The sequence below is a fragment of the Bombina bombina genome, chromosome 7, assembly GCF_027579735.1.
Source record: "Bombina bombina isolate aBomBom1 chromosome 7, aBomBom1.pri, whole genome shotgun sequence".
NCBI lineage: Eukaryota > Metazoa > Chordata > Amphibia > Anura > Bombinatoridae > Bombina > Bombina bombina.
The window spans coordinates 483900125-483916423 of NC_069505.1; the positions used below are offsets into that span (position 1 = coordinate 483900125).

General features: G+C 41.2%; 1 protein-coding gene across 1 annotated transcript in view; it reads right to left on the reverse strand.

The window, feature by feature from the left end:
- The window catches only part of LOC128666796 (galectin-4-like), a 63263-nt gene that overhangs the window by 15067 nt on the left and 31897 nt on the right, over positions 1-16299 (reverse strand). Inside the window, exons 7-8 of the mRNA XM_053721591.1 lie at positions 13342-13430; positions 10695-10860 (exon numbers count right to left, since the gene is read on the reverse strand). Of these exons, the coding sequence (XP_053577566.1) occupies positions 10695-10860; positions 13342-13430 (255 nt within the window). The remainder of the gene's footprint in view (positions 1-10694; positions 10861-13341; positions 13431-16299) is intronic.

The window sequence follows — 16299 nt, forward strand, 5'->3', positions numbered from 1 at the left end:
AAATTACTTTAACTCTAAGGAAAGCTAATATTAAGTACAGGTGGGGTCATCCTACAAACCTAGTGGTCACCAGAAATAATCAGAGCCACACAATCACCTCCATACCTCAAGGTATGACCCTCCTGGCCGCTTGGGGCCTACACCCGGAACAACCTCCACCAATACAACCTACTTACCCAAAGCTGAGAGCCTCGGCTCCTGAATGGTCTATCAAAGAACAAAGAGCTAAGAAACCTAAAACTAATCCACCATAAAAATGTGTCTGGTGACCCCTATAGGTACTTACCTGGATTCCACTAAACCTGGAAGTTCGACCTGTTTCTAACAGATTATGACTGAGGTTAAATTAAAGTTTAAAAAGTTTACTAATAACTGGTACAATTAAGTTATATGTTTGTTCACTATGTCAATGTTGGTTTATTAATTTAAGAATTGCACACTTGTAATTGTAATTTAGATTATAGTGATTACTGCGGAGCAGGGCTCACACTACTGAGCCCTGCTTCTCTTTGCTTCTCTCCCCCCCCCATAGGCAGCCCACGCTAGGGCTCCATCGCAGCGAACTATTTTCGCTAATTCTATTCTCCTCTACCTATTACCTATTCCCCTCCCCCCACCTACCCCATCTAAGTTAACTCTTATTAAAAGACCTGATCCACTCCCTATATATCCCTATGCCCCCCCTTAAAATACTAACCCATAATGTAAGAGGCCTAAACTCTCCACACAAACGTAGCTTGTTAGCTAGATCGCTCAAATTCCATAACCCCGATGTAGCCTTCCTTCAGGAGACACATTGGACGCTAGATAACCCTACTTACACGATATCTAAAGACTATACTGTTCTTGAATACACCTCCTTCTCAAAGAAAGCGAGAGGCACAGTAATCTTAATTCACAAAAGAGTAGCATATGAACCAATCCAAGTTCTAAAAGACCCGCAATCTAGATTTCTTATCCTAACATGCAAGCTGGACCATACTGACCACACTTTAGTCTCTATCTCCCTAACTCACACCAACCCAGATACCTCAAATGGATCCTACACACAGTTGACCGGATAAAAATAGGCAGAGTCATCCTAGCGGGGGACTTTAATATGACTTGGGACCCGGAGCTAGACAGGAAAAGAATTACCCGCACAAAACACGCTACCCCTTCTGCTCAACTCTCCCAAAAGTTCAGACAACTTATTACCCATTTCTGCTACTATGATATTTGGCGATCACTCCACACTAGAGACAGAGACTACACTCACTTCTCATTCCCTCACAAAACGTACTCCAGACTCGACTATGTCTTCTGCTCAGCAGAAACCCTTGACCAAGTCAAACACTCTAACATCTCCCTGTGCCCATGGTCTGATCATGACCTAGTCTCAGTAACTTTCCGCTCAACGGAACGACAAAATGCGAGGCCTTCATGGCGCCTCCCACATGATATCTTGCAGGATGCTGCATTCAAAGAAACTCTTAGAAAAGACATCACATTTTACTGCCAAACTAATGATAATAATCAGGTTAGAGACAACACACTCTGGGATGCGGCAAAGGCCACCCTTAGAGGTCTTATACTCAAGAGACAAGCATACCTTAAAAAACTATCTGGCTTACCCCTCTCTAAATCTCATATCGAACTACGCCGACTAGAACTCCTCAACAGACACACACCCTCAGACAGCGCCATGGCTCAAATTATAAAAATCAAAAATCATATTAACCAGCTAGAACTGAAACGCACCCAAGCTAATTTATTCAAATTGAAACAGATTACTTACCACAAGAGTAATAAAGCAGATACATTACTAGCTAATAAACTCAAAAACAGAGCGAGTACCTCAAGAATTAACCAAATCCATTTTGGAAACCAGACCTACCGTAAACCTTCAGACATTGGCGCATGCTTTGAGAAATTCTACTCAAATCTATATAATTTAGAAAAAAAAGCAAGCCACAAACTAACTCCTGCCGGCAATATTTGCTCTTTCCTCCACAACTTAAATCTCCCCTCACTGTCGCCTGATGATCAAGAAAAGCTTTCATCTCCCTTTACCCCTAGGGAAATTAAACACGTAATAACACATTTAAAATCGTTTAAAGCCCCAGGCCCAGATGGCTACTCAGCAGCCTTCTACAAAACTTACACAAATGAGCTCACCCCGCTACTCCTAAGATTCTTTAATCACGCTAGAGAACAGGGAAGTTTCAGTAAGGAATTCTTGGAAGCCACGGTGATAACTATTCCTAAGCCACAAAAAGACCCATCCTTATGCTCCAATTACAGACCAATTTCCCTGATCAATCTAGATGTTAAAATTTATGCCAAATTACTTGCTACACGCATCTCTAAATTACTCCCGCAACTTATAAACTTAGACCAAGTAGGATTCATTCCCCATCGCGAAGGTCCTGACAACACTAGGCGTCTCTTAAACATCTGCACTGAATCCACCAGACTTAATAGGCCATTCTCTGTAATCTCTTTAGATGCAGAGAAGGCTTTTGACCGCGTTCGGTGGTCCTACTTATGGGAAGTCCTCAAAACCTTTGGTTTCCCAGATCAAATTATCAAAGCGATACAGGCTCTTTACTCTACCCCCTCGGCAGTAGTTAGAGGACTAGGCCCCCTTCTCAATCTCCAATGGCACCAGACAAGGGTGTCCACTCTCACCTCTTCTCTTTGCCCTGGCAATCGAGCCATTAGCAGAGCAAATCAGACAAGATAAAAAAATTGATGGCGTTCGTCTACATGGCACTATTCATAAAATAGCGCTCTTCGCGGACGACATCACGATATTCTCCTCAGACCCTCTATCTTCACTCCCGAGACTGATGGAAATATTAGACTCCTTTGGATACATGTCCCTTTACAAATTAAACTTAGATAAGACAGAAATTTTCACATGGGGTTTCTCCCAAGACACAGCTGACACCCTAAAGACCCAATATAGAGTACAATGCGCCAACAATTTTATCTCCCACTTAGGAGTCAAGATTTCGAACAATATCCCTCAGATGATTAAAGACAACTATTTGCCCCTTTTAGCCGAACTGCGAACTCTGAAAGACAAATGGGATTACACTTACATATCATGGATAGGCAGACTAACGGCCCTTAAGATGTCCTTTCTACCCAAAATTACTTATCTATTCAGATGTCTTCCTTTCCGTATCCCGGGGTATCTCCTCCACCAATTTCAGAGTGAATTTACAAAATATATATGGCAGCATAAACCCCCTAGAGTAGCGCATAAAATCCTCCAAAGCCCCCTTAGTAGAGGAGGTATAGCCTCCCCTTCGATAACAAGATATTATGAAGGAGCCATGCTCACTCACATCTCGCAATGGGGTGCGAAGGACTCCCCTAGTAAATGGAAAACCATAGAGCAAGCCTCTCTCCCAAACCACATATTCTTACCGGACTTGATTTGGATTCCTGCCCACTTACGACGGACCACAGACATTAGTAACACCATAATACGAGAATGCCTCACTATGTGGGATAAGCTGAGACATTATCCACATATCGCCTGAGACATTATCCACATATCGCCCCACACCCTTCACCTATCACTCCCATGACGGGTCTCCTACGAGGTCTACCTGACTCTCACCCTCATAGCTGGACGCGAATAGGAATACAGTCAGTAGCTGACATTTGGGTCACTTCACCAACCCCGCGCTTCATGACACTCTCAGAAATACAGGTTGGCTTCAACCTACCCAGGCATATGACATTTGAATATACAAGATTAAAGAGCTTTCTTCTTAGCTGGGGTTTCCAACCCGAATTGCACCGACCCCGAACACTCTGGGAAATGACTTGGCAACAAGGTAATAAACTACATAGGCCCCTATCAATACACTACACCTTATTAGGAAACTCAGACTCCGAGAACAAGCTCTCTCACTTACTCAAATGGGAGTCGGTTCTGAATTTGACCGTACCCCCACAGACATGGCAGCATGTAATCTCCCTCACCAAAAAAGCGCTACACTGTGTTACACTCTTCGAAACTTATTATAAACTCTTAACGCATTGGTACCTCACTCCTGCGAAGCTAAACAAAATGTTTGACTCTGCATCTCCTCTATGCTGGCGTAATTGCGGTAAAAAAGGAGATTCCTTACACATATGGTGGGAATGCCCTAAGCTGAGACCTCTGTGGACTACCTGTTTCCGTACACTAGCAAGACTAGGTATAACACTTCCTGTAACCCCTTCCAATGCCCTTTTACACATAGACACTGCTAAATTACCTAAGCATCAAGCATACCTAGCAATCTATTTACTAACAGCTACTAAAGCGACTATAGCCAAGTCATGGAAAACCGAGACGCCTCCAAAATGGCCATGCATCTTAAACTATATGGCATATATCTACAATATGGAGAAACCTATCTTCTACTCCCTAAATAATTCGGACCTGTTTGAGCTAGTGTGGGCAGACTGGCAAACTTGTCATAATACAGATTGGTCCCCAAACATTGGTACAAACACGCACTAGATTACCTCTGTTATATACCCTACATATAAAATCTATATCTTTACCCTTAACACCACTGCCACCTTTCCTCTCCTCCCCAGCCCCCCCCCCCCTACCCCAACTAACCTACCCCCTCTGATAAGAGCTATATCACGCTCATTTTCCATTCTATGAATATATCCCAACCTGAAATGTCGATATTGGTTTAATTTCCTGTTTATATATCTTGAAGGAGCCTGCGTGCTCCAAAAACATTCACTATGTTATCTTTGTAATTGAGATTATTATTCATCAATAAAAATTAAAAAAAAAAAAAAAAAAAAATAAACTTTCATGATTAGCATAGAGAATTCAGTTCTAAACAACTTTACAATATACTTCTGTAATCAAATTTGCAACGTAAAACTAGGTAGGCTCTTAAAGGGACACTGAACCCAGACTTTTTCTTTTGTGATTCAGATAGAGCATGCAATTTTAAGCAACTTTCTAATTTACTCCTATTATCACATTTTCTTCATTCTCTTAGGCCTAGATTTGGAGTTTGGCGGTAAAAGGGCTGTTAACGCTCCGCGGGTTTTTTTCTGGCCGCACCATAAATTTAACTCTGGTATCGAGAGTTCAAACAAATGCTGCGTTAGGCTCCAAAAAAGGAGCGTAGAGCATTTTTACCGCAAATGCAACTCTCGATACCAGAGTTGCTTACGGACGCGGCCGGCATCAAAAACGTGCTCGTGCACGATTCTCCCATAGGAAACAATGGGGCTGTTTGAGCTGAAAAAAAACCTAACACCTGCAAAAAAGCAGCGTTCAGCTCCTAACGCAGCCCCATTGTTTCCTATGGGGAAACACTTCCTACGTCTGCACCTAACACCCTAACATGTACCCCGAGTCTAAACACCCCTAACCTTACACTTATTAACCCCTAATCTGCCGCCCCCGCTATCGCTGACCCCTGCATTACACTTTTAACCCCTAATCTGCCGCTCCGTAAACCGCCGCCACCTACGTTATCCCTATGTACCCCTAATCTGCTGCCCTAACATCGCCGACCCCTATGTTATATTTATTAACCCCTAATCTGCCCCCCACAACGTCGCCGACACCTGCCTACACTTATTAACCCCTAATCTGCAGAGCGGACCTGAGCGATACTATAATAAAGTTATTAACCCCTAATCCGCCTCACTAACCCTATCATAAATAGTATTAACCCCTAATCTGCCCTCCCTAACATCGCCGACACCTACCTTCAATTATTAACCCCTAATCTGCCGACCGGAGCTCACCGCTATTCTAATAAATGTATTAACCCCTAAAGCTAAGTCTAACCCTAACACTAACACCCCCCTAAATTAAATATAATTTTTATCTAACGAAATAAATTAACTCTTATTAAATAAATAATTCCTATTTAAAGCTAAATACTTACCTGTAAAATAAATCCTAATATAGCTACAATATAAATTATAATTATATTATAGCTATTTTAGGATTAATATTTATTTTACAGGCAACTTTGTAATTATTTTAACCAGGTACAATAGCTATTAAATAGTTAAGAACTATTTAATAGTTACCTAGTTAAAATAATTACAAATTTACCTGTAAAATAAATCCTAACCTAAGATATAATTAAACCTAACACTACCCTATCAATAAAATAATTAAATAAACTACCTACAATTACCTACAATTAACCTAACACTACACTATCAATAAATTAATTAAACACAATTGCTACAAATAAATAAAATTAAATAAACTATCTAAAGTACAAAAAATAAAAAAGAACTAAGTTACAGAAAATAATAAAATATTTACAAACATAAGAAAAATATTACAACAATTTTAAACTAATTACACCTACTCTAAGCCCCCTAATAAAATAACAAAGCCCCCCAAAATAAAAAATTCCCTACCCTATTCTAAAATACAAATATTACAAGCTCTTTTACCTTACCAGCCCTGAACAGGGCCCTTTGCGGGGCATGCCCCAAGAATTTCAGCTCTTTTGCCTGTAAAAAAAAACATACAATACCCCCCCCCCCAACATTACAACCCACCACCCACATACCCCTAATCTAACCCAAACCCCCCTTAAATAAACCTAACACTACCCCCCTGATGATCTTCCTACCTTGTCTTCACCATGCCAGGTTCACCGATCCGTCCTGGCTCCAAGATCTTCATCCACCCCAAGCGGGGGCTAGACATCCACTGAAGAAGTCCAGAAGAGGGTCCAAAGTCTTCCTCCTATCCGGCAAGAAGAGGACATCCGGACCGGCAAACATCTTCTCCAAGCGGCATCTTCTATCTTCTTCCATCCGATGACGACCGGCTCCATCTTGAAGACCTCCAGCGCGGATCCATCCTCTTCTTCCGACGACTAGACGACGAATGACGGTTCCTTTAAGGGACGTCATCCAAGATGGCGTCCCTCGAATTCCGATTGGCTGATAGGATTCTATCAGCCAATCGGAATTAAGGTAGGAATTTTCTGATTGGCTGATGGAATCAGCCAATCAGAATATAGTTCAATCCGATTGGCTGATCCAATCAGCCAATCAGATTGAGCTCGCATTCTATTGGCTGTTCCGATCAGCCAATAGAATGCGAGCTCAATCTGATTGGCTGATTGGATCAGCCAATCGGATTGAACTATATTCTGATTGGCTGATTCCATCAGCCAATCAGAAAATTCCTACCTTAATTCCGATTGGCTGATAGAATCCTATCAGCCAATCGGAATTCGAGGGACGCCATCTTGGATGACGTCCCTTAAAGGAACCGTCATTCGTCGTCTAGTCGTCGGAAGAAGAGGATGGATCCGCGCTGGAGGTCTTCAAGATGGAGCCGGTCGTCATCGGATGGAAGAAGATAGAAGATGCCGCTTGGAGAAGATGTTTGCCGGTCCGGATGTCCTCTTCTTGCCGGATAGGAGGAAGACTTTGGACCCTCTTCTGGACTTCTTCAGTGGATGTCTAGCCCCCGCTTGGGGTGGATGAAGATCTTGGAGCCAGGACGGATCGGTGAACCTGGCATGGTGAAGACAAGGTAGGAAGATCATCAGGGGGGTAGTGTTAGGTTTATTTAAGGGGGGTTTGGGTTAGATTAGGGGTATGTGGGTGGTGGGTTGTAATGTTGGGGGGGGGGTATTGTATGTTTTTTTTTACAGGCAAAAGAGCTGAAATTCTTGGGGCATGCCCCGCAAAGGGCCCTGTTCAGGGCTGGTAAGGTAAAAGAGCTTGTAATATTTGTATTTTAGAATAGGGTAGGGAATTTTTTATTTTGGGGGGCTTTGTTATTTTATTAGGGGGCTTAGAGTAGGTGTAATTAGTTTAAAATTGTTGTAATATTTTTCTTATGTTTGTAAATATTTTATTATTTTCTGTAACTTAGTTCTTTTTTATTTTTTGTACTTTAGATAGTTTATTTAATTTTATTTATTTGTAGCAATTGTGTTTAATTAATTTATTGATAGTGTAGTGTTAGGTTAATTGTAGGTAATTGTAGGTAGTTTATTTAATTATTTTATTGATAGGGTAGTGTTAGGTTTAATTATATCTTAGGTTAGGATTTATTTTACAGGTAAATTTGTAATTATTTTAACTAGGTAACTATTAAATAGTTCTTAACTATTTAATAGCTATTGTACCTGGTTAAAATAATTACAAAGTTGCCTGTAAAATAAATATTAATCCTAAAATAGCTATAATATAATTATAATTTATATTGTAGCTATATTAGGATGTATTTTACAGGTAAGTATTTAGCTTTAAATAGGAATTATTTATTTAATAAGAGTTAATTTATTTCGTTAGATAAAAATTATATTTAACTTAGGGGGGTGTTAGTGTTAGGGTTAGACTTAGCTTTAGGGGTTAATACATTTATTAGAATAGCGGTGAACTCCGGTCGGCAGATTAGGGGTTAATAATTGAAGGTAGGTGTCGGCGATGTTAGGGAGGGCAGATTAGGGGTTAATACTATTTATGATAGGGTTAGTGAGGCGGATTAGGGGTTAATAACTTTATTATAGTAGCGCTCAGGTCCGCTCGGCAGATTAGGGGTTAATAAGTGTAGGTAGGTGTCGGCGACGTTGTGGGGGGCAGATTAGGGGTTAATAAATATAACATAGGGGTCGGCGATGTTAGGGGTAGCAGATTAGGGGTACATAGGGATAACGTAGGTGGCGGCGATTTGCGGTCGGAAGATTAGGGGTTAATTATTTTAAGTAGCTTGCGGCGACGTTGTGGGGGGCAAGTTAGGGGTTAATAGATATAATACAGGGGTCGGCGGTGTTAGGGGCAGCAGATTAGGGGTACATAAGTATAACGTAGGTGGCGGTCGGCAGATTAGGGGTTAAAAATTTTAATCGAGTGGCGGCGATGTGGGGGGACCTCGGTTTAGGGGTACATAGGTAGTTTATGGGTGTTAGTGTACTTTAGGGTACAGTAGTTAAGAGCTTTATAAACCGGCGTTAGCCAGAAAGCTCTTAACTCCTGCTATTTTCAGGCGGCTGGAATCTTGTCGTTAGAGCTCTAACGCTCACTGCAGAAACGACTCTAAATACCAGCGTTAGAAAGATCCCATTGAAAAGATAGGCTACGCAAATGGCGTAGGGGGATCTGCGGTATGGAAAAGTCGCGGCTGAAAAGTGAGCGTTAGACCCTTTAATCACTGACTCCAAATACCAGCGGGCGCCCAAAACCAGCGTTAGGAGCCTCTAACGCTGGTTTTGACGGCTACCGCCGAACTCTAAATCTAGGCCTTAGTATCTTTATTTAAAATGCAATAATGTAAGTTTAGATGCCAGCCCATTTTTGGTGAACAACCTGGGTTGTTCTTGCTGACTGGGGGATGAATTCACCCACCAATAAACAAGCGCTGTCCAGGGTCTGAACCAAAAATTAGCTTAGATGCCTTCTTTATCAAATAAAGATAGCAAGAGAACGAAGAACAATCGATAATAGGAGTAAATTAGAAAATTGCTTAAAATGCCATGCTCTATCTGAATCACAAAAGAAAAAAAAAATGGGTTCAGTGTCCCTTTAAGCGACTCAGGAGTGTGCTCGTGTCTTTAGTACTCTATGGCCACAGTGTTTTGCAACATTGTATAACAAAGATACAAATAATGTTGCAAAACACTGCTGCCATAGAGTACTAAAGACACGTGCACGCTCCTGAGCTCTAATGAGCCTGCCTAGTTTTACTCTTCGATAAAAAATACCAAGAGAACAAAGCAAACTGCATAAGAGATGTAAATTTAAAAGTTGTTTAAAATTACATGTTCTATCTAAATCATGAAAATTTAATTTTGACTTTACTGTCCCCTTTAAGAGAGTGGTTATGATGAGAAAATAAAAAAATCTGCTGTCACTGGAATAAAAAGCCCAAGTTTATTATAAATCCATTAAAAACATAGGACAATCCACATGTACAAGAGCCGACTGAAAACCAGCTTGCTTACGCGTTTCGGCTAACAAGCCATAGTCATAGCTTATTGCCCAAGAGAAACGAACCTCCTTTTATAACAAAAACAAAAATCACATGACATTTACTAATACTAAATATCAAACCTGGCTCACATTTAAAGGGACATGAAACCCAAATTGTTTTCTTTAATTATTCAGATAGAGAATACAATTTTAAAAAAGTTTCCAATTTATTTATTTTATCAAGTTTGCTTTGTTCTTATGTTATTCTTTGTGGAAGAGATACCTAGGTAGGTAGCGTGCACATGCTTCAAGCACTACATGACAGAAAATAGTGCGGCCATCTAGTGCTCCTGCTAATGCATGTCACTAACGCATATTAAAACAAAAATCACATATATATGTACACTTCAACTTATCCTGAATATCTATATTACTTATGTTAAATTCTATTTTAATTTCTATGGTAGTATACTCAATATATCATACATGTCACTTGAGTTTCCATAATAATGTGCAATATTTTCATATCATTGCTATGTAAATAAGGTATTTTAATTTCTTGGAAATTTTGTACCTATCTTAGATGTGTGTTTTATCAATCCCAAGCCTAAAATCTGAACTATCACTCCCCCATGGTCTGACCAAACCAATATATAGATTATGATCACAAACAGAAGAAAATGTACTGGTTCCTGCGCTCACATGGGGAAAAAGAAAACAGTTTGTTACACAGTGAGTTCTGACGCGTTTCGCGCAGTTCTGTTACTTACGTCAAAGTACTGTCCTTTTTTAAAGGGTTTAAATGACATCTCCCGCTCCTCGTGTCCCCAGGATCCCCTCAGAAAGCTGTTCCTTACTACAGCTTTCTCATTCAGACGAGCATTAAAGTGAAGAGCGATATCACCGGACGAACCCACTTTGAAATTTATATGGAACCTTGAAATGAGTGAAAAATGTTAAAGGCTATCTGTATTATACAAAAGTGATTGAGTATTATACAGAGATTTTTGTACTTTAAATACAGCCATACAGAATAATGTTTCACATTTTTCATAATGAAGAATTAAAAATTAACGAATGTGCTCATTACAATGTAGTATTTGATATAACATGTGCCATTATAACTATAGATTTTATGTAATTTTGTTCGTGGAACATTACAGTCAAAATTATACTTTAATGATTCAGATAAAAAATGGAATATGTTTAAAAAATCCATTTACTTCTGTGTTCAAATTCACTTATAGTAAAAGTGTGTTAGCAAGAAATGTAAAGGGATATGGTATATGACAAGATGTTGGACTGGCAAGGGGCTGAAAGGTGTATGTATGCATGTATATATATGTGTTTGTGTATATGTTTATATGTGTGTATATACAGTATATATATATTTATGTATGTATGTATGTGTGCATGTATGAACTGTATGTATGAATGTGTGTATACAGTTTATAGATATATAAATATATATATACACACTCACATATGCACAGACACACATATACACATTTATATATATATATACAGTGACATATATATGTGTGCATTTGTATGTGTACATATGTATACATCAAACTTACATTCATACATACACATAGATACATATACACATACAAATACACACAAACATATATATCTGTGTGTGTGTGTGTGTATATATATATATATATACAGGGAGTGCAGAATTATTAGGCAAATTAGTATTTTGACCACATCATCCTCTTTATGCATGTTGTCTTACTCCAAGCTGTATAGGCTCGAAAGCCTACTACCAATTAAGCATATTAGGTGATGTGCATCTCAGTAATGAGAAGGGGTGTGGTCTAATGACATCAACACCCTATATCAGGTGTGCATAATTATTAGGCAACTTCCTTTCCTTTGGCAAAATGGGTCAAAAGAAGGACTTGACAGGCTCAGAAAAGTCAAAAATAGTGAGATATCTTGCAGAGGGATGCAGCACTCTTAAAATTGCAAAGCTTCTGAAGCGTGATCATCGAACAATCAAGCGTTTCATTCAAAATAGTCAACAGGGTCGCAAGAAGCGTGTGGAAAAACCAAGGCGCAAAATAACTGCCCATGAACTGAGAAAAGTCAAGCGTGCAGCTGCCAAGATGCCACTTGCCACCAGTTTGGCCATATTTCAGAGCAACATCACTGGAGTGCCCAAAAGCACAGGGGTGCAATACTCAGAGACATGGCCAAGGTAAGAAAGGCTGAAAGACGACCACCACTGAACAAGACACACAAGCTGAAACGTCAAGACTGGGCCAAGAAATATCTCAAGACTGATTTTTCTAAGGTTTTATGGACTGATGAAATGAGAGTGAGTCTTGATGGGCCAGATGGATGGGCCCGTGGCTGGATTGGTAAAGGGCAGAGAGCTCCAGTCCAACTCAGACGCCAGCAAGGTGGAGGTGGAGTACTGGTTTGGGCTGGTATCATCAAATATGAGCTTGTGGGGGCTTTTCGGGTTGAGGATGGAGTCAAGCTCAACTCCCAGTCCTACTGCCAGTTTCTGGAAGACACCTTCTTCAAGCAGTGGTACAGGAAGAATTCTGCATCCTTCAAGAAAAACATGATTTTCATGCAGGACAATGCTCCATCACACGCGTCCAAGTACTCCACAGCGTGGCTGGCAAGAAAGGGTACAAAAGAAGAAAATCTAATGACATGGCCTCCTTGTTCACCTGATCTGAACCCCATTGAGAACCTGTGGTCCATCATCAAATGTGAGATTTACAAGGAGGGAAAACAGTACACCTCTCTGAACAGTGTCTGGGAGGCTGTGGTTGCTGCTGCATGCAATGTTGATAGTGAACAGATCAAAACACTGACAGAATCCATGGATGGCAGGCTTTTGAGTGTCCTTGCAAAGAAAGGTGGCTATATTGGTCACTGATTTGTTTTTGTTTTTGAATGTCAGAAATGTATATTTGTGAATGTTGAGATGTTATATTGGTTTCACTGGTAAAAATAAATAATTGAAATGGGTATATATTTGTTTTTTGTTAAGTTGCCTAATAATTATGCACAGTAATAGTCACCTGCACACACAGATATCCCTCTAAAATAGCTAAAACTAAAAACAAACTAAAAACTACTTCCAAAACTATTCAGCTTTGATATTAATGAGTTTTTTGGGTTCATTGAGAACATGGTTGTTGTTCAATAATAAAATTAATCCTCAAAAATACAACTTGCCTAATAATTCTGCACTCCCTGTATATATTCATAGTTTAACACCTTGTTAATACCATATCCCTTTTAATGAGAAAGAGAAGATAGATAATGAATGACTAGCTTTATAATCACACATTTTGAGGCTACAGTTCCGATAACTATGACACAAGAGACGTCACCTCGCACTACGCATGGTTAGTCTTTATACCGTATGTTATTATAGTGATCTCTCACCCTGTTGCTCCCTCAGAGATTAATCCTCTGACCACCACGGTCCGTTTAGATGTTAATCCTCCCCCTATATGTCCATAATATGGCACTGGCTGGGAGACAAGGGCACAGAAGAGGGTTATGCAGTTGGGCTAATGAGTAAATAAAAATTGAGAGGGGGCCACAAACTAACAAGAAGACAACAAGACAAACACATGAGCATATGAAAGACATAAAAAGGGCACATAAATAAGCTGTGAGACCCTAAGATAGACTTGGGTACAAAATTATATATAGGGGACATCCAGTCAGAAAGAGGGCATGAGACAGAAAATATCTTACTGAGACAGACTTAGATACACAGTGATAGACAGGGGACATACAGTCAGACAGGGGGGCATGAGACAGACAAGATCTTACTAAGACAGAGTTGGGTACACAGTGACAAACAGGGGACATACAGTCAGACAGAAGGCATGAGACAGACAAGATCTTACTAAGACAGAGTTGGGTACACAGTGACAAACAGGGGACATACAGTCAGACAGGGGGCATGAGACAGACAAGATCTTACTAAGACATACTTAAGTACCCAGTGATAGAGAGGGGACATACAGTCAGACAGGGGGCATGAGACAGACAAGATCTTACTAAGACAGACTTAAGTACCCAGTGATAGAGAGGGGACATACAGTCAGACAGGGGGCATCAGACAGACAAGATCTTACTAAGACAGACTTAGGTACACAGTGACAGACAGGGGACATACAGTCAGACAGAAGGCATGAGACAGACAAGATCTTACTAAGACAGACTTGGGTACACAGTGACAGACAGGGGACATAGAGTCAGACAGGGAGCATAAGACAGACAAGATCTTACTGAGACAGACTTAGGTACACAGTGACAGACAGGGGACATACAGCCAGACAGGGGGCATGAGACAGACAAGATCTTACTAAGACAGAGTTGGGTACACAGTGACAGACAGGGGACATACAGTCAGACAGGGGGGCATGAGACAGACAAGATCTTACCAAGACAGAGTTGGGTACACAGTGACAGACAGGGGACATACAGTCAGACAGGGGGGGGGGGCATGAGACAGACAAGATCTAACTAAGACAGAGTTGGGTACACAGTGACAGACAGGGGACATACAGTCAGACAGGGGGGCATGAGACAGACAAGATCTAACTAAGACAGAGTTGGGTACACAGTGACAGACAGGGCACATACAGTCAGACAGGGGGGGCATTACACAGACAAGATCTTACTTAGACAGAGTTGGGTACACAGTGACAGACAGGGGACATACAGTCAGACAGGGGGCATGAGACAGACAAGATCTTACTAAGACAGACTTGGGTACACAGTGACAGACAGGGGACATACAGTCAGACAGGGGGCATGAGACAGACAAGATCTTACTGAGACAGACTTAGATACACAGTGATAGACAGGGGACTTACAGTCAGACAGAAGGCATGAGACAGACAAGATCTTACTGAGACAGACTTAGATACACAGTGATAGACAGGGGACATACAGTAAGACAGGGGGCAAGAGACAGACAAGATCTTATTGAAACAGGTTTAGATACACAGTGACAGACAGGGGACATACAGTCAGACAGGGGGCATGAGACAGACAAGATCTTACTGAGACAGACTTAGATACACAGTGATAGACAGGGGACATACAGTCAGACAGGGGGCATGAGACAGACAAGATCTTACTAAGACAGACTTAGGTACCCAGTGATAAACAGGGGACATACAGTCAGACAGAAGGCATGAGACAGACAAGATCTTACTAAGACAGACTTGGGTACACAGTGACATACAGGGGACATACAGTCAGACAGAAGGCATGAGACAGACAAGATCTTACTGAGACAGTCTTAGATACACAGTGATAGACAGGGGACATACAGTCAGACAGGGGGCATGAGACAGACAAGATCTAACTAAGACAGACTTGGGTACACAGTGATAGACAGGGGACATACAGTCAGACAGGGGGCATGAGACAGACAAGATCTTACTAAGACAGACTTGGGTACACAGTGATAGACAGGGGACATACAGTCAGACAGAAGGCATGAGACAGACAAGATCTTACTGAGACAGACTTGGGTACACAGTGACAGACAGGGGACATACAGTAAGACAGGGGGCATGAGACAGACAAGATCTTACTGAGACAGACTTGGGTACATAGTGATAGACAGGGGACATACGGTAAGACAGGGGGCATGAGACAGACAAGATCTTACTGAGACAGACTTGGGTACACAGTGATAGACAGGGGAGATACAGTCAGACAGGGGGCATGAGACAGACAAGATCTTACTGAGACAGACTTGGGTACATAGTGATAGACAGGGGACATACGGTAAGACAGGGGGCATGAGACAGACAAGATCTTACTGAGACAGACTTGGGTACACAGTGATAGACAGGGGAGATACAGTCAGACAGGGGGCATGAGACAGACAAGATCTTACTAAGACAGAGTTGGGTACACAGTGACAGACAGGGGACATACAGTCAGACAGAAGGCATGAGACAGACAAGATCTAACTAAGACAGAGTTGGGTACACAGTGACAGACAGGGGACATACAGTCAGACAGGGGGCATGAGACAGACAAGATCTTAATAAGACAGACTTAGGTACCCAGTGACAGACAGGGGACATACAGTCAGACAGGGGGCATGAGACAGACAAGATCTTACTGAGACAGACAAGATCTTACTGAGACAGACTTAGATACACAGTGATAGACAGGGGAGATACAGTCAGACAGGGGGCATGAGACAGACAAGATCTTACTAAGACAGAGTTGGGTACACAGTGACAGACAGGGGACATACAGTCAGACAGGGGGCATGAGACAGACAAAATCTAACTAAGACAGAGTTGGGTACACAGTGACAGACAGGGGACATACAGTCAGACAGGGGGCATGAGACAGACA